Below are 18,857 nucleotides of genomic sequence, written 5' to 3'. Positions count from 1 at the left end.
TTGCGAGCCTACGGTAACTTGGTAATAGATCAGCTGAGATCAGTCAATCCAATCCAAGCTATGGATACTGTTGATGTTGCTTGGGATCGACAAAAAACCGGCGAAAATCACAGCTACTTCACTACCTCAGCTGGCTTCTCAGCATTGTGTTTCTTTAAGTGGATTAAACGCAGAATATATGGTTACATTAAAGGTGTACCTCTGAAAAGGAAACCTTAATCTTGTTTCAAGGGCCTTTCATCTCCCCACCCCAGAGGGGTGGATAGATAAAAGACCCTGGGAACAAGACAGACAGACGATTAAAATAGACCATTTCTGAGTTGCTTTGAACCTCATTATGAAAGCAAGGCTAAGTGCAAAGTTTTTTGTTATGAAAATTAGTTTTTATTCATATGCAAACAAAACTAATTTTCGTATGAAAAGTTTTGCACTTAGCCTCGCTTTCATAGTGAAGTTCACAGCAACTCGGAAATGACCTATTAAAGCTCTTCAGCTTGTGGGGTAGTGCAAAGTAATAAGAAAAGGTTGGATGCGCGGCTATATAGGCATTGTTTTGCGATGCTTCTCTCTCTTTTCACAAATGACCCATAGACGTAAACCAGTACATTCTCCAGACTGTGGTTATGCGGCTACATGGGTACATAATGTCGTAGCCAAGTAGCCACTTTTTGGTACAGGTATCTTTGTAGCAACAACAAGGCCTTTGGAGTGGCTGGGCATTCTGGAGCCCTTTAAGTAGCATAGCATTTCTTTGTAGCCTAGTGGTTACTTTCAGGGAGCAGCCACCTTAATTTAATTGGTATTTTATGGTGACCCTGGGTTAGTGTTTGCTCTTCCTTTGATATCTTGGTGTTATAGTGTGCAGATCCACTTGGCTACGACTCGTGAATCCACAGCTACTTTGTTAATGTTGATGAAATTCGTGATCAATAACAGGACAGATGCATGAAAAACTGACATCAATTTGTTAAATATCCAACACCTGCTCTTGGAATATCGCATAAATTTAACTACTTTCTCTATGCCGTACAAGCAACAGATCTTTCTAATTTTCTTTGCAGTCATTACAAGGTTGATGATCTGGTTAAAATAAAGCTGAAGGCGCTAGAGGCTACTGGGCATTTCTTAGGACAAAACAAACGAGTGACATTGTGCGAGGCAGATGGTGATTTGGAAGGAAAGATCGATCCTGATTTAACACACGGAGTATTTGAAAAGGAACCCAGTGCAGACACAACTCATCCTGCAAGCTTGGATTTCAGCACCAGTGGTTGAATAATATTGGATTATCTTTTCAATACCTTTATCCTTGCATCTGTTTTTGTTTTAAGAAACTACAGTGTAAAGGCTTCTTTTGGCAGAGTCCTTTCTTTGAAAATGGATTTAACTATACCACAGCCATCTTATGCACAACCTTTTTGCTCAAACCTTGTATGTGGTGTGCTGTTTGGTGAATGCCAAATTTTGTTTCCAAATATACCTTCTTTCTGTTTTTGAGTATGCCTGGAAAAACAATGTATCACTGACTGAAAAAGAAAAATACATCTGCCATGATTCACATATACTATACATCTACATTAAAATCCTAGCAGTATGCAGGATGTTTGTCCCATGAACCTAGTTTAATGGCCTTAGCTCCCATGAGTCTCCTGTTGCTCAGTGGTAGGGCATCCGAACTAGTAATGAAAAGGTCATAGATTCAACTCCTGTTAGGAGAACTCAGATATTTTTGTTTTTCCGAGTATGCCTGTGTCACTAACTGTCAAATATACATCTATCGATATTCAGGGGTTCATTAAGGGCTCAATCTCGTACCCAGAGTCCTTAGGCTCTTTGGCCAGCGGTTAGTCGCCAGGAGAGACTCCCAGAGTCTCTCCTGGCTCCCACCTGCTTACCAAAAAGCCTAAGGACTCTGGGTACGAGATTGTTAAGGGCCGAGCATAGGCTCGATTACCAGCCACTGTTCGGGAAAATGAGCCAGACCTAAGGGAATGGCAGAAATCGAGCCTAGGCTGAGCACTGCTTCTAACATCTTGACCAACTTTTTCCACAAAATATTAAATTATATCCAAGGTGCACAGTCTAACCTCTCACCTGCCTGTTCAATTCCTTAATGAAATCCCTGATATATACATTGTACAGTGGAACCCCGATTTTATGATCGCCGATCTAACGATCAACATTCTGTGTCCCAGCAAAAGTTATTATAAATCGGGAGTTTGTTTACAACGATATCCTGATTTAACAATATTATTTTACTGTCCCCTTGCCATATCATGAAATCGAGCTTCAACTGTATGTTCAATTGGCAACAAGAGGCTATGTACAATATGATTGTATTAATAATAAATTAAACAACCCATTAGGATTAGAGACTAAATTGGTCTCATATATCATTTTTTATTGATCCACTCATTAAAATAAAAACAAAATTGTGCATCCTTTATTTAACAAAACGTACGTGTATTATTTTGTTCCATAAATTTGTGGAATATTGTTTATTGTACTTAATAAATAAAGATGCAGTGTAAATAATTTTATTTTGAATTCTGTGTTCCACCAGCAATACCTTACTTATTGTCCAAGGACTTAATAGACAAGTGGAGTTATAACATTGCACCCAGCTCCTGGTGGGCTAGAAGTGATGAGTGACAATTATTATTGAGAAAGTTAGGATCATGCTCACGACAAACATTAACCATGATTATCCTACATTTGACTGTTGCCGTTTTCTGTTTCTAAGAATATTTGAGTAGCATCAAAGGCCAGAATTATTTTGCACTACTCTGGTGTTTTTGTGAATTCTTTTGAGGAAATGTAAGCATGGGTCTGACATTTGATATAAACATAAACCTAAATCTAGCTATAAAAACTGTCATTACTCCTGGCTAAAATTCACAAAGGTTACCCCAGCCATTAAAGTGGACATCTGTCTCATTATTAACAAGTAACTGTTTATTAAGTGAAAAAAATTAAAATTATTCTTCTCATTTTTTTTTTTCATTTATATATTAGTGGGTACTTCAATTTAAAAATACTAATTAATATTTATTGTTTTTGCCCTGTTCTACCTTGAACTCTAGGGCTTGGTGCAGTGGAGTGTAAAATGCATTCCAGGCTTGAATTAATCTGAATACCAACTGGGAATTATGTATAAACATAGTGCTTAAGCTGAAATTTTAACATCCACTGTTTGCATTTAAATTAGCCCTACTAACCTTGATCTAGAATAAAAAAATCAAAACAATATTTACCTAATCTCGTACCCAGATCTCCCACAGTCAGGCACACTTTCACATTTCCAATCTGCAGTGAGATTTGGGCCTGGGGATCTGGGAACGAGATTTTATTTTACCTTGATTGAGGCTAGTACAATAGGGCTAATTAATATTAATGCAGACAAAGGAATATTAAGATGTAAGCAAATTTTGCATAAAGTATATGTTAGTATATATTGTGTGTTTTACCTATATTTGGTTCAAATTCAAAGAGTTTTTAGTCCTTAATTTTCCTTTCACTTCAGCAATTCACACTTTAGAGGAGACAATGCTTGGTTGATTACTTCGGTTCTTGCTACAACTGAGAATTATTACAATTAATAATTATTAATTAATTATTGCAATATTATTACTGGATGCCTTGAATCGCTTCAGGTTTTCAGAAAAAAAAAAAGTAATAAACATGCTATTGAAGCCTTAAGGTCAAAAAATAAATATGTAATTATTATAAATATGCAGCTGTTTCTTGCATGGTATTCAGTCTGTATGACAAAAGAAAATCGATATTCAGCAATTCTAATTTCAAGCCCAAATTGTGAATTGCACTTCTCTTGCATCATGCTCTCCAATTCTAGTATGAACATCTAAAGAAAGCATGATTCTTTGCTGCTTGATCAATTCTTGCGTTTGCAGATGTATATCTACGACATACTCAACATTTTCGCAGTCAACAATGGGAGACTGCAAGGCTAATTTTGTGTTTGAGTTGGGCTGCCTGTGCAAATGCATGCGGAACAAATCAAGGTTGGCAGCCATTTTGTTTCTCTGTCACGCAAATTCCCCTCATTTTGATGCAAGAATCTGGCCTCATTTTCATGCGAAGATTTCACCCACACAAGTCCCCACTCTTCAAAATACAAATTGGCATGTCAACCACACTTTTTAATCTGTGATTACTATTACTAGTTACTATAATATATTAGAGTTTATTGTGAAGTTATAATTATTGTTAGTCCTTTAAGCCCCAATAGTAACCAGTATCTAAATTCTCCTAAGAATCTCACCTCTTGTTTGTACAGGCCACAAGGATAAAGGAAAATGATCATGAAAGATATTGCCTTGATGATTAAACAAATTCTCCAAACTAGCGCAATGAGATAATAGTATTAAACAGTGATAAGAGAATGCATGTCAATATTGGTGCTTAAAGGGTTAAACACTTGTTTCTTTGATTATTGATTATAATAAGCAGTGTCCACTCAAGAAACTGTCTTTCCTTGTAACTGAAGATGGTGTCTTATCATGTCCTCACAGGCCTTGTGTTTAAATCGAACTGCTTCATCAAGTGGCGAGAAACCCCACCTGCAATGAGCACAAAATACCATTGTCTTTATTCTCAATTTGGAATTAACTTGAGACTCTGCTATTAACAATAATAATAATAATAATAATAATAATAATAATAATAATAAAAATAATAATGATAATAACAATATAATCGGGATGATGATGATGATGATGATGATGATTCATCAAACAGTTTCTCTTGCCTGTGATTGGTTAAATTGCATGATATGATGCAATATGCAGTTTCAGGAGATCTCCATTTAGTCCCCTCCCATCCAATGAAGGGTTAGAAATTTCATGGGGGAGGGGGGTAGGGGATTCTCATGCCAAAAACATTGAAAGGCCAGTATGAAGCTAAATTGGAATTTCCATTGGAGTAGGGGGTCTTAGAAGAAACCAAGCTCCATGGGAAGGGCGGGGGGGGGGGGGGAAATCAAGCTTCAAAGGGTGGGGGCGTGAAAAAAATCAACCTTCAACATGGGCTGTTTCAAGGTGGAAATTGAGAATGTTTTTTTGTGGAGAGGGGAAACTGGAGTACCCGGAGAAAAACCCTCGGAGTGGGACAAGAACCAACAACAAACTCAACCCACATATGGTGTCTACACCAGGAATTGCACCTGGGTAAAGTTTTTAGTGATTAACAACTGACAACTCTCTTTCCTGCCCACCTTTTATGTGGACTGGAAAAACAAAGGGATTGTGTGAACAGAAATTTTGTTCCATTTTAGATGAACACATCAGTATTACCTACTAGGGTTTTTGAAAATCTAGTAACCTTACAGTAATGCATCCACATAGATTACCTTATCAGAATGTACTAAGTAAACATGAACAGAAAATATACAGGTAGTTTATAATGACATTATCATTCAGTACCTGTCTTTTGGGTCAACTGGAACTTGACATTGCTCCAGGAGAAATCGCACAACTTCATGATGACCTAACAGGAGTGATATCCAAAGATTACAGGATCAAGACAAAGTACCTGCAGATAAGAAGGTGAAAACTACCAGAAGAAGGAGAGCAAGGCTGCTGTCTAACACGAGCCCGGTAGCCTGGGGCGCCCAAGAAAATGCTCTGGGCGCCTAATTTTTTGCAGAAGCATCTAACACTTCACATGTTGGGCGCCTAACTTCTTGGCTTTTGGCCTTGTGGGCTCCTTGATATTTTACTAAGGCAACAGCCTTGGAGGGGCATACAGCTTACAGTATAGCATTATAGCAGCAGGAATTGGCATCAATAATAATATTATTATTTCATCAGGTAGGAAAAGCAATCACGACAGATACTGTGAGTTGAAGGGCCATATATAAGGACAAGAACAAATTTTTGTCTATTTCAAAGCAAAGCTCAAAAAGTAAATAAATAAATAAATAAATAAATAAAGGAATTCAACACATCCATCACAAGAAGATGCAGTGTACCTTGAGCTGCAGCTAAGTGTAAAGCTGTTCGTCCATCATAATCCTGCTGAGTCATGTCTTTACCAGACAGATAATATCTGAAGAATTCAAAACATTCAGTTTCAAACAAATAGTTTGAATGCAAAACAATTTGAATTTTGTTACATTGACGTGCTAGGTCAACGTATTAAATGCACATGCATTGAACTTGGATTGCACATCAGAAACCTTATACCTTGCAAAGTTTGTCATTCTTGTGATTCACATCCATCTAACTGTTTAATTTAAAATACTTATTTGTTTACCTCCTTAAGGCTGTCACATCTCCATTACTTGCAGCATAAAGCAGAGACACAATTTTTTCTCCCTGATAAAGTAATTTGAAGACAACTAAATAAATATGACTGTGATAATAATATTTTACTGACAGTGACCACCTACTAGAAGTGCCTACGTGATAATTAATCTACATTGTCATCACTATATGAAAATGATTTCAGTGATAGAAGTACACAATGATGTTTGATGAACTGCTGCAGGTTTCTTTGAAGAATTTGTTCTTTAATGAAGACATCTATCTTCACGATTAAGATTATACCAAGGCTTGGCTTCTTACAATCAGATCCACATAATTTCTTTCACACATTAATTACCACTCATAGACACTCAAATCATTTGATAGCAGTATGCAGGATGTTTGTCACACAAACCTAGTTAATGGCCTAGATCCCACGAGTCTGCTATATAAACAATAGCTGCCATTTGGCACGAAAATATGCTCAGATATTTGTCTGCGGACATTATCTGTTCCGAGAAGCGAACAGTTTTCCAAGAGCGAAGCTCGAGGAAAACTGTGAGCTTCGAGGAGCAGATAATGTCCAAGGACAAATATCTGAGCATATTTTTAAAGCCAAATGGAGGCTATTGTGGTTATTATCCTTCAAATATTTTTCGCAATATGTAGCAACGAGCTTGAGTATTTGAACATTTCGTTTAAAGAACAGTTTACCGTCAAAAACATATGTTGTTTTCTGATACTGCTTTATCGACCAGCAGGTTTATCTCTCCTTCTGTCACAAAAGCAAACCGTTCCCCCATCTTGACATTAATTTTAATTGTAAACAAGACGCGCCTTGAAGTTTTTGAAATTGCGGAATATCACTTGGGGAATATCGTCGGATATTCCCCAGTTTTAGCTGGTGTATATTCGGTCACGTGAGGCGTTTAGACCAATCGCGCGCGAGCGAAAATATTTGATGGATTATAAAGCTCGATGGTAGTAACAGCAATTCTGTCTGTTATCTAGTTGGAAGGTCATAGGTTTGACTGTTGGGAGAATTCAGATAATTTCCTTTTTCCAAGTATACCTGCAGATGTCACTAACTGAATAACATGTCATTCATAGTTTGCTTGATTGTTTAGTACATATAATGCGACAAAGGGATGTTTTCATCACTGCTGTGAGATAATGGGGCATAAAAGACCGGCATACTCTAAAATGATAAATATTAATTTATTTCTCAGTATTGAACTAGAACCAGCTTGCACACAAGGCCACCCTGTTAACAAAGCATTTCTTTCTGGCAAGCCTTTTAGCATGTACAAAGTTGTTCGCTTCTCTGGTATAATTTTTGCATAGTCAGTTTGTTTACTTCAAAGTAAACAAGCCAACTACACGTAATACCAGAAACCTGAACGACTTTGTACATGCCAGAAAGAAATACTCTGCTAGCAGGGTATTACAAGGCTTAAGCGGGGAAATACTTTCACATGCTAATATGTTTTAATATATTCCTCTGCAAGAGCCTCTGTTGCAAGCTACCGGACAGGTAGATCCAATTTAATACCGACAATTTGAATATGGTCTAAATTTCATTGCTACCTGGACTTCTGCTTGTCTTCTACGAGGGTCCAACTTTCTTCCTGCAATGGCACCCTTTAAATCATAGTTGTGAAAATCGAACACATTTACAAGTTCCTGTTGAGAGAAGAAAAATTAGTTAATGAAGTGTTAACTGTTGAATTCAAGGTTGTATAAAAGAAAAAGCCAAATCCTTAAAAATCTACGTCAATAGTCCCTTCATGAGCTAAAGCCTACAGTAGCCTTAATAATTATTCATACAGACTGTAATGTGTGCCTAGACTACTTGCAGTCCCCCTTTTCTCTTACGGTTAGCCAAGTGTTAATTAATTAAAACCACCTGAGTGCAATCACAAATTAGAGCCAAGGGTTTGAAAATCTGGTCCCTGAATCCTCCTTGTCTAACCAATCAATCAATCAATCAATCAATCAATCAATCAATCAATCAATCAATCAATCAATCAATCAATCAATCAATCAATCAATCAATCAATCAATCAAATTTATACAGACATGTAACATTAGTGAGCCAGAAGAGGCTTGTTACAAAAATGTATGTGTATCTACAAATAATGAAAACAAATTCTGCTAAAAAAATGAATCAATAAAATCTACAACCTAAAACATCTACAAATTACAATAAACTAAGAACAATATTATTAATAAATTCTGAAGAAAATAGACAGAAAGCCTATGATGAAGATCCAATCAACACATTATGCACTTCCAGAAAATACCCAATCATGATACTTTCCCCATGGAAGGTTCTTTGATTTGCACCCCCCCACCCAGGAAATTCCCATTTAAATTCATACTTTGCTTCTAAAATTTGGACTTTTAAGACCCTCCTCCCCCTTAAGGACTTTCTGATCACCTTCCTTGGGGTGGGTATGGATTTTTTCTGCAACTGCACATCTAAACTTAAGCTCTAATGGCTATTTAGATCAGAGATTACAATTTCTATGTTACTATTTTTATTAATATTTATTTAATATTAATTATAAAATAAAAATTATCAATTGAAATATATTATTAGTTCTCAACCCATCCTCTTTTCAAGCTATAACAGAATATATTTGGAGAGAGAAACAGACTGCAGGTACATGTAGGTGATTGCATAATTTTATATAATGTTTAAATAATTTGATTCCCACCTTACAAAAGTCCATTCCTCTGACACTGTTTCCTAAGGGATCAAGTGGCGGTGACCAGACCATCATACCACACACTTTAGGCACGACAATCAATATTGCACCACTTACACCAGACTTTGCCGGCAAGCCAACCTGTGCAGTAATAATTTTGATCCAAAATGTTAAACACAAGTTATTTACTAACAAGTTCAGACCAGTTTTGCTGGATATAACCATTTGGTACCTTTCTTTGTTTTTTTATACTCATTTCTTTTGTTTATGTATACAAATGCTAGCAATTCCTGTTTTCATTCACTTCCCGGTAATTATTATTTTTATTATAATAGTCAATTATCCTTACCCTCCTAACTAGCATTAGCTTGAGCTACTTCCAGGTTGCAGTGTATTAAATAAATTTACTTTAAATGCAACAAGGTAATTGAAGAGCATAACCAACCCAAATGACCCAATCCAGATCATGTTTAATTTTGTTGCTTTAGCTGACAGATTTACCAGTCTGACAGTTTTTGCACGTGCATTGCCTTGAATTCCTTCAGGAAACATTGCTTCAATGTTTTATACACTGCTTTGCACTTTGTTTTAGTGATAAAAATGGAAATCTTGTCCATAATCATAGTCTTATTTTATTTAGCCTGTTTATTTCAGTGCAACTTTTTTTTGCCAGCAATTTTCTGTGAGATTTCTTGTTACCATAATCCAATGATTTCCAAAAGGTGAAGACTGTGCATTATTTTTAATAATTCATTCTTACATGAAATGCAAACTGCCCTGAGTAATCATACATCCCACAGGAGAGCATCAGGGACAAGGTGTGTTGAACTGTCCGTGAACTAAACATCTAGACAAAACACAAAATCACAGCAGCTGGTTAAAGTCCTCTTGAAACAACCTTCCAGGGGTTGTTTGATATATGTTTACACTGTGTAATTCAATCCAGAAAGTAGTTAACTGGTGACCAGTTTAATGAAAAAACACTTCTAATTACAGTTGAACCTCCTTACGCGACCACCTTTTGAAAGAGACCATCTCCAGTCAGCGACCACTTTTCAAAAATATCAAAATTTCCCATGCTGTCAAATTTACATACAGTCAACTCTCGCCTTGCGGAAACCTCGCTATTATGGACATCCCAATAATACGGACAGCAGCTAAATCCCCAGCAAAAACAAATTACAGACGTTTGACTGAAATAAATTCCTGATTTTACGGACTCTCGCTATTAGGGACACTAACTGGTTGTCCCGAGGGTATCTGCATAAAGGAAGTTGACTGTATTAGGAACCTCGTGTAAGTGACACGACCAGTTTCAGTTTAGGGCTGCATCTGGTGGTTAGACATTAAATTTTTCTATTGTTTTGAACCTCTTGCAAGCGACTACTTGATGCATGCATGATATTAATAATTTATTAACAAATGCCCAATGACTGCATGATTAGTAAATCGCATGAGGCAGACTGTGTTTGGTTCGGCAGCAAGCATACTGGTAATTAATAGTTATTGCTTGGATCAACCGAATATTGTTGGGATTTTGACTGAATCAAATGCCTGACATGAACATTTTAAACCTAATCCAAAGTCTCTGTTTTCATGTCATGTCTTGACAAGTGACTTTAATTTGCATTGTCCCACTCAGCTTACCTTTTGACCAGTCAGGGGACAAATGCCGCCATTTGCCAAAGTTGCAGCCATTACACTTCCAGCATCACAGTTGGTTTCTATTGAGCAACTCTAAAATAAAGGGTGTTTTATATGGCATTGAACTTCCAAGCAAGCACCTGTTAAATATAAGTGAGTCATGTGCAACGAACAAAGATCCATTCAAGGACCAATAATATTAAATTATTGGCCCCTTGTATCTGAATTTCTGGAATAATTATAAATTATAATTTATTCCAGAAATTCAGATACAAGGGGCAAATGCACCCCAAGTGTAATGACCCAAGGAGGTGGGGTGCAAAATGGTCAAGTCTAAGTGGTTGGAGGTTAGGCTTTGCATTGGTGAGGTGTTTCCTTGCTGGACAAGAAACTTTGCTTCACATAGTATCTCTTCACCCAAATGTATGGGTACTGGCGACATACTGCTGGGGATAACCCTGTGATGGACTAGCATTCCATCCAGGGGAAGTAGCACTACCAGTTGCTTCATGCTACAGAAACGGCATTAAGCACCAGCCGTGAGGGCCACTTTGGCTCAAGTGCGACTTAATACTAGTATGAGTAAAATGTACTTAGTCTAGTAAGATTGCAAAATACCATCTGAAAGATGCAACTTTCAAAAAAATTATTAGACAAAGGGGAGGAGAGGTGAGGGAGGGATCACAGTCCCCTTGACTGCTCCGTTAAATCAAGCAACAGTAAATGCATCCAACAAACTAGCACTCACATGAAAGTAAAGTTCAAAAGTATCCATCAGATTTGTGTTTGGTGGAAATGCCTGTTACCAAACAAAGAAATATAATAAAAATATTAAATTATTACTGAGAAGCAGGACATCTCCGTGGTGTTGTTTTTCCTAATATGGGTTTAGCAATAATGGACTTGTGTCTTATTTGTCTGTTGGGCGGGGCTAAAGGGGATTCAAAATTTTTGGCAGGGGCGTGTTACCCAGAGCTACAAATTTGGATTATGTTACTTCAGGGCTGTCAACCTCACACGTCTTCAAATATGGAGAATATGACTTTCCCCGCCAGCAATAACAAAGCGCCTTACAGAGGCGTTGCATCAAGGCCAAATTCACGGGTTCAATAGAGGATGGGGGGGGGGGGGGGGGAAGGAAATTAAACTGTACCAGAAACAACGGTAAACATTTCAGATTTTCTTGTCAGAAAGTCGAGTCTACGACAGATAGCAAACTTCGTCAATATTATTATCCGGGAGATTACAGACATAAATCTGGAGAAATCCGGCTCAAGATCGGGAGATTACAGACATAAATCTGGAGACCGGGAGATATGGCTCAAAATCTGGAGATTACAGACATAAATCTGGAGACCGGGAGATATGGTTCAAAATCTGGAGACTCCCGGATTATTCGGGAGAGTAGTGACAGCCCTGTCACTTGTGTTCAATAACCATTTTCTGCAGATCTAGGTCCAAAAGGCAAGTTAACCAGTACAGGAAACAGAAAGACATCACAAGATTTAGCATCACTATGAAGAATTCAGGTAACATTAATTTACAGAAATGGTCTGTTCATTATTTTTTAAAATGGCTTTATGAAACTGGGCACTGCCCTCTAATAAAAATGTTCATACCTATTCTACACCTGAAGCATGGATGTGTAATCTATAAATGACACATTTGGACTGATTCCCTTTCTTTATATTTAATTAATTTGTTTTAAGACAAAAAGAGAGAGGTCAGAATAGTTCCACACATTATGTTTACTTAATATCAAATTCACTCTCACATTATTCTTTAAAAACTATTAATTATTAATACCACCTTCAACACAGAACGAAAACCATACCTATTTCCAGGCAAAATCTATGGACAAATGAATTTTATATCAATTTCACCTTGTTAGCATTCATGTAATATCCCAATGCATAGTTTCTATCTGCAGTTTCACGTTCCGATAGGAAGCTGAAAATGAGAGATTTATAAATTAAATATTATTAATAAGTTTTTTTTTTATTTACCATTTCTACACCCCTCCCCCCAATCCCCCCACCCTCACCAATCCCCTTGCCAATACAGCAACAATATCATAAGGCGGAGGGCTGGGTTGCAAAGGAATGTTGAAACTACAATTTTTTGTTGCCACGTACATGTAGTACTGTTAATAATACACTGTTGATAATTTTAAGCTCAGTTCTTTAATTCTTGCCTTAAGGTTTACAAAATTTTACCACACTCAAGAACTACCGTGATAACTAAAATTATCATTTGATAGTGGATAGTACATGCAACTCCATTATAATAATTACACAACCCCTTGAGAAAGCTATATAACTATTTTATTACAAATTATTTACTAACAACTCACCTCCCAACCTCATTCCCAGGGTCTCTGCTAGTTCCCGTCTGCCTCTCTCCCTCGCTCTGAGGGATGGGAAGAGGAGGCACCCTGACAATGAGGTTGCTCACCTTCTTAATTGGCAAGTGAAAATGATCTGAATGATAAATTGACTAGCCAAACAGTGAAAACGAAAATACTCACGTAGCATTGCTAAATCCGACATATTCTCCACCAGCAATTTGCTCAATCTTGTTCTGAACCTGTTCAATAAATTTCCAACATCATCAACAAAATCATTACTGACAGAAGCATGGTGTGGCAAGTATACAGCTATTTAAACTACACAATCACATACATTAAAACTAGAGGGAGAAAAGAGTATCTAAGGAGTCTAAAGTCCTATAAGTGTAAGTTGGAGAAAAGGGCAAGTTGCGGTGTGGGAGGAGTGGCTCTGTGTGGTAATATAAATTATAGCTCTGGACAAATTAAGTGTGATTTTACCCGTCTCTCAATATTTCTTAGCTATTTGTTGGTGTCTTAATATGTCGACCTATAATTAATTATGACATGCTCAATTTCATAATTTTTAACTAATGGTTTACTAGACAGTAATAATCGTAGATTAGAGAGTGCATTCAACGTCACCAGGCCAATCTCAATCCCAGGCTCTCTCTCTTTGTGATGTCACCCGCCCCGGCAAAAAAATCTGCAGGGATGCCAGATGTGCATCCCAAGATCCATCGACCCATCCACGACAAGTCCCATAAAATCTCGACTCAGATCCGTATTAGGAAGTGTTCTTTCTACGTCGAATGCAATGATGTGGTCAATGATTGCAGATTATGTACTATAGCTAACTATACTTACATAATCACATCTTTCTGCTAATGGCCATTCAGGCTACCAAGAAAAGGAAGGGAAAGAAACAAAAAGAAAAGACAAATTTAACATGAAAATTACCGGTAATGGTAGTTTACCGTGTGTGTACCTAATAGCAAGCCTAGCTCAAGCCTTACCAAAATAATATACACTGTATTTGTCTATAGATATAAATATCCACTTGAAAGTACAGCTATGATTGATGATTTTACTCAAGGACTGGAGGGATGGATATTTGGAAGATTCTTAACATAGAAACTTTTAGGTTTATGCTGGATTGTTGCATCAAGGCAGATATAAAACAGACAGTGCCTGCAGTGAGCATTTTGGTCAATGTTTCTGGTCTTTAACCACCATAGACCTTTAGTAATCTTTAGTTATATGTTTCTATCTTCGGTTAGTCCACAGTCACAACCCCCCAAGCATTGTCATGATTCAATCAATGCTTTAAAAGTAATCATATTTCAATGACGGCTATTAATAGTAAAATAATTTATTAAATAATTATGATGTACAGTGAAACCTCTCCTTACGGACACCTCTTTAATACGGACACCTCTCTATTACGGACAGTTCACTTGGTCCCTGAGAGACCGAAATCCATATAAATCCTACCTCTCTAAGACGGACACCTCGATAATGCGGACACTTATCCCTGTCCCCTTGGTGTCCGTAATAAAGGGGTTCGACTGTATAATTATGTACCTTTAAAATTATTTAATCTCTATACCTTTTGAAAAGCACATAAAACCAGGGCACCTGAATTTAACATTGGATTGTGAGGTTGATCTGTAGACATATAATGGAAGACAGAAACACTCAGATTAGTATGCAAGTGCGCAGGGAGCCCTCGTATCTATGCTAAATGTGTCTGTCTTTAGCTTAAGGTTTTTTTAATCATGGGTTAGCATTAATCCACTTTCAAACAACTGGGCCCACAATAAAAATGCAGGCCTTGAAAACCAGCAAAAAAATTTCACAGCAAAAATATTTGACTTGATAGTGGACACATTTTTATTACTGACCCTGGCTGTTCAAGTGCAAATAGTTAAACGTCTGACCACTGGGTTCATGACCAACATATTTATGAACCTGTGGAAGGAATCAAAATTTTATTTACAATTTCTGATGAGTCTTCTAGACTTCTCAGGAAATCAAAGGAATGGTGATATTTTTGCTAATTGTACAAAAAAAATAAATAAAGAAGCTTACAATGTGCAGTTTGAGAAAAAATCCATACACACCCCATGGAAGGTAGGGTGGTCATAAAAGTCAAAATTTTAGAAGCAAAGTATGAAGCTAAACTGGAATTTCCTGGGGGGACGGGGGGTGCAAAACAGACAACTTTCCATGGTGGGAGTATAGATATTTTCTCGAACTGCACAATAGCCTACTAAGGGTATTACATTCATACAGAAGACAATGGGGCTAGGGGACCTATCCTAGCCCTCCCCTCACGCTTTCTCTAAATCCTATCCCTACTAGAGAGCCTGTCCACTGGCCAATTATTGTGGAAGGGGAGTCAGGGAGTGCAAAACAGTATAAAAAGACAAGAGGCAGGAAGGAGATGAGAGAAATATCAAAAATACCCTCTTTAATAAATAAATAAATATTAAATTAATTTATTTTTGCTACAAAAAGGGCACACATGCACACAACATAGCATTAAACACGCACAAACTAAATATTAAATAATTATTAATAATAATAATTATAATGACAATTAATCATAATTATAATTAATTATGATAAAATAATTAGTTAATAAAATTATAGTTATAATATTATTATAAATAATTATCTCACTGTTAAAATTGTATATTAATCTTTCAATAATGTAGAGTATGAGTTTTTAAAATCTTTCATCAATTGTGAGCTATCCATAAAACTCTCTAAACCCACCAAAATACATGTTTTAAAAATTATAAACATTTTATTCAACTGTCTAGAGCTCAGACAGTGACTTAGAGGAGGAACATTGCAACTTCATTTTTGGAAATGTCCTGAAGTTTGGAAGCTCCAAGGATGAAAGTCATACTCATTATACTTTCAAACAGTTTGCAGACCTTTCATTAAATGTACTCACCACCTCAGCAGTTAAATCTTCTAAAACAATAGGATAATGAAGACACTTGGAAACTGATTGAAGACAAAAGTGTTCCTTGTAATCACCAATGGCAAATCTAATAAAGGAAGGAATCATATTATTACATGAAAGTTTTGCTGGAGGTGATGCTATATAAATTCTGTTATGATGATGATGATGATAATGATGGTGATGATAATGATGACGATGATAATGATGATGATGATTATTATTACTATTATTATATAATATTAATTATTATTAGTAAGTATTATTATTTAAGATTTCATGTTTGGTTCTTGTAACCTGGAGTGAGACCTGACCTTTGTCCATCAACGGAGCAGACAGCCACACCCCAAAGATTGGGGTCAAACTTCGCCAGCTGAGGAATATAGTCAGCAACCTGTCAAAAGAAACGGCAGAACAATATTCTTCCCAGATTTTCTGGAGTATTTTTTTAAATAGTACAACAAGTACCCGCCCTTGAATGCTCTCTTAGTTTGTCAAGCCGAATATCTCGGCACCTTGGCCCTGTGACGGCCTCAGTTTTGGTCTAAAAATAAAGGGGGGGGGGGGGGTAGGGTTCTATCTCCCTTAGATCTGCCACAGGTTAGACAACCAAAGAAAAATGCAGCATTGAGTATAGCATTAGTATTAATAATTATTGTGTAATATATTACAACAGTAACTGCAGCAGTATTTTGATACCTTTCCATCTGTATTTCCCTTGCATTTATGGTATATTTCCTCTAAATGTTTTGTGAATTGACTAAACTCTGGAATCACAAGATCCCCATAAAGTGCAGTTTCGATCAGAACAATGTTCTCCTGTAATGATCTGAAATATATTAAATACATTGTTTTAAAAATCATTCATTCACCAAATTTTTAAATTTAAGATAAAAATAAGCAATAAAAAAGACATGACTTTTTGACAACTCCGTGTTATCATTTATATAATAATAAATTATATATTAAATTATTATGAATAAACAATTATTATCAAATGTTTCAAAATTAGAGACACTAAAGGTAGACCTTACAGTAAGCAGATCTACAGGTATACAACAAGCAAGTGACACTAAGATTTTTACTACGGACCTTTTAGAGTTAGACATACACATGTATGTCTTGGACTAAGCCAATGGCAGGTAAAGTACAGTCAGATGCAAGAGATTCACATTATACTGCAGTATGTACACCTTTTAGCCACACAAAACAAAGGATATAAATGTAGTAGACATTACATGAGTGTAGATCAAATCTTTCGGAGTTATATAATTTTGCCATTCTTGAATGTTATTAATACTAATAATATTACCTTCTGAACGTTGCTTCATCAACAAAACCTTCAAAACTCTCTTGTTGCAAATACTGTTCAAACTTGGTCATTGTTTCCTTTAGTCTCGGATCCCTAACTCTCAAACCAGTTTCTTTGAGAGCCTATTGAAACATTCAGTTAAAAAGAAATAAATAAATATTTATTTAATTTAGTGAGTGTAAATCATGTATATAACGGTTTATAAGCTGTCATTTTAGTAATTAAAATTTTAAAATTTGTTTTTCAAGAAAATGGCCAAACTGCTACCAAGATAGGTATTTTGGTTTGCTCCTCCCTTCCATACCCCCCCCCCCCCCCCTGGAAATTCCAATAAATTTTAATCATACTTTCATTCTCTTCATACGTTTTCCCACATCAAATTTAGCTTTGAGACATCCCCCCCCCCATCCTTATGTATTTCAAATCGCCTTCCTTGTGTGTGTGGGTCAGGGGGGGGAAGGGGGGGGAGGGGCAGATATGTTTTTTTTCCCGGAAAGTTCTGCACATTGTTAGATAACAGTACTCACAGCAATAAATCTTGCAACTGGTACATTACCATCTTCATTTTTGAAAATACGGTATATCGCATCTCTATGCGATCGACTGGAAAAAAAAAAGATCCATTGTCCAGTTTAGTCAGATTTTATCACACCAAAAGAAAATGATATACTGACCAGGAGCAGCCCTTGAAGTTCAAATTAGATTGCTGTACATAAATAAATAACATTTGAACCTTAAGTTCATTAGCACTTGAGGACTTGAGGGGGGGGGGGGGGGGGGAGTTGGGAGAATTATATTACCAGCTAAGCGTTCTCACATTTTAACATTTGTTGTACAAAACATATAACTGTAATATGTTGAATGTGCCACCAAATTTGAATCTACATTAATGCCAAAACGTTTGATCGAAAGCAAAACATCCTTCCAACATAAAGCGTTGGTCAAACATCATCTAACATGGGGTGCTAAACGTTCTAAACACAGCTGTGAAACCAACAAAAAAAGACGACTTTTTTCCGCGACAGGGTCGTGCCATACAGCAAAATATGTATATAATACTGTACAAAAATATTGCTATAAGTACAAAATATTCCTTATAGTAGAATGTTTATACTGGTATGTTATTATTAGTAGTTTCGGACTCGATTTTGTGTTGATACATTTGTTTCTTGGATAGGTTGTTTAGTTTAGGTCTCCCATATTAGCACACACAGGGGACACTTCTCAGCTAGATAACTGATTTCGATTGACACGTTAATAAAGTCAATATTATTATAACTTGGTAAAAAATTTTCTGAAAAGCAGTAGGCACTGGCTGTGGTCGTAAATTTTAAGTGATCAAAGCAACAATTAAAGTTGATAGACACACCTTTTGATGCTCGAGATTCCACTGGTAGAAAAGTGCGATCTCCGTCGATAAAATGGTTTATATAAACTAGCCAGTTTTCTGAACACCCGGCGAAACTGTAGTTTACCATCAACAGTCAAAGATCTTAAACAAACACCCGTGTATGTGGCCATTATTTACAGAATAAACGAACAAATTAAAAATGATACTTGTCCGGAGATCGGCCACGATCAAATTCTACCAGGCATCAAATTTTAATCGAGTGAGAGCGCGAGGTCT

The 18,857-nt window shown here is 36.6% G+C and overlaps 2 protein-coding genes across 2 annotated transcripts in view; one reads left to right on the top strand and one right to left on the bottom strand.

Annotated features, from left to right (window-relative positions):
* The window catches only part of LOC146454337 (small ribosomal subunit protein bS1m-like), a 4,010-nt gene extending 339 nt beyond the window's left edge, over positions 1-3,671 (top strand). Inside the window, exon 2 of the mRNA XM_085095501.1 lies at positions 1,062-3,671. Coding sequence (XP_084951627.1) covers positions 1,062-1,275 — 214 coding nt within the window. The 3' untranslated portion in view covers positions 1,276-3,671. The remainder of the gene's footprint in view (positions 1-1,061) is intronic.
* Positions 2,422-18,844, bottom strand: LOC146454336 (glutaminase kidney isoform, mitochondrial-like). Its single transcript, XM_085095498.1, has 20 exons — positions 18,600-18,844; positions 17,758-17,833; positions 17,231-17,352; positions 16,618-16,747; positions 16,233-16,312; positions 15,910-16,006; positions 14,849-14,915; positions 14,554-14,612; positions 13,812-13,844; positions 13,146-13,204; positions 12,502-12,568; positions 11,367-11,417; positions 10,622-10,711; positions 9,735-9,821; positions 8,984-9,115; positions 7,851-7,946; positions 6,274-6,335; positions 5,990-6,066; positions 5,442-5,505; positions 2,422-4,580 (listed from the first exon to the last, which is right to left on the bottom strand). The coding sequence occupies exons 1-20, from the start codon at positions 18,749-18,751 to the stop codon at positions 4,478-4,480; spliced, it is 1,704 nt and encodes a 567-aa protein (XP_084951624.1). The 5' UTR covers positions 18,752-18,844; the 3' UTR covers positions 2,422-4,477.
* Between the last annotated feature and the right edge of the window lie 13 nt (positions 18,845-18,857).

Source organism: Pavona decussata, unplaced genomic scaffold (genome assembly GCF_977016875.1).
Source record: "Pavona decussata unplaced genomic scaffold, jaPavDecu1.1 SCAFFOLD_302, whole genome shotgun sequence".
NCBI classification, from domain to species: domain Eukaryota; kingdom Metazoa; phylum Cnidaria; class Anthozoa; order Scleractinia; family Agariciidae; genus Pavona; species Pavona decussata.
The sequence above is the reverse complement of the archived record's forward strand: the minus strand, read 5'-3'. Positions and strand labels throughout refer to the sequence as shown.

Bases quoted from the DNA above. Each gene is read 5' to 3' on its own strand.
- LOC146454336 (XM_085095498.1), bottom strand. From the start codon at position 18,751: ATGGCCACATACACGGGTGTTTGTTTAAGATCTTTGACTGTTGATGGT. The intron at 9,822-10,621 runs GTAAGCTGAGTG...TGTTTTGTCTAG, and splicing joins GTCCCCTGACTGGTCAAAAG to ATGTTTAGTTCACGGACAGT. The intron at 5,506-5,989 runs GTACACTGCATC...CACTCCTGTTAG, and splicing joins ACACTTAGCTGCAGCTCAAG to GTCATCATGAAGTTGTGCGA.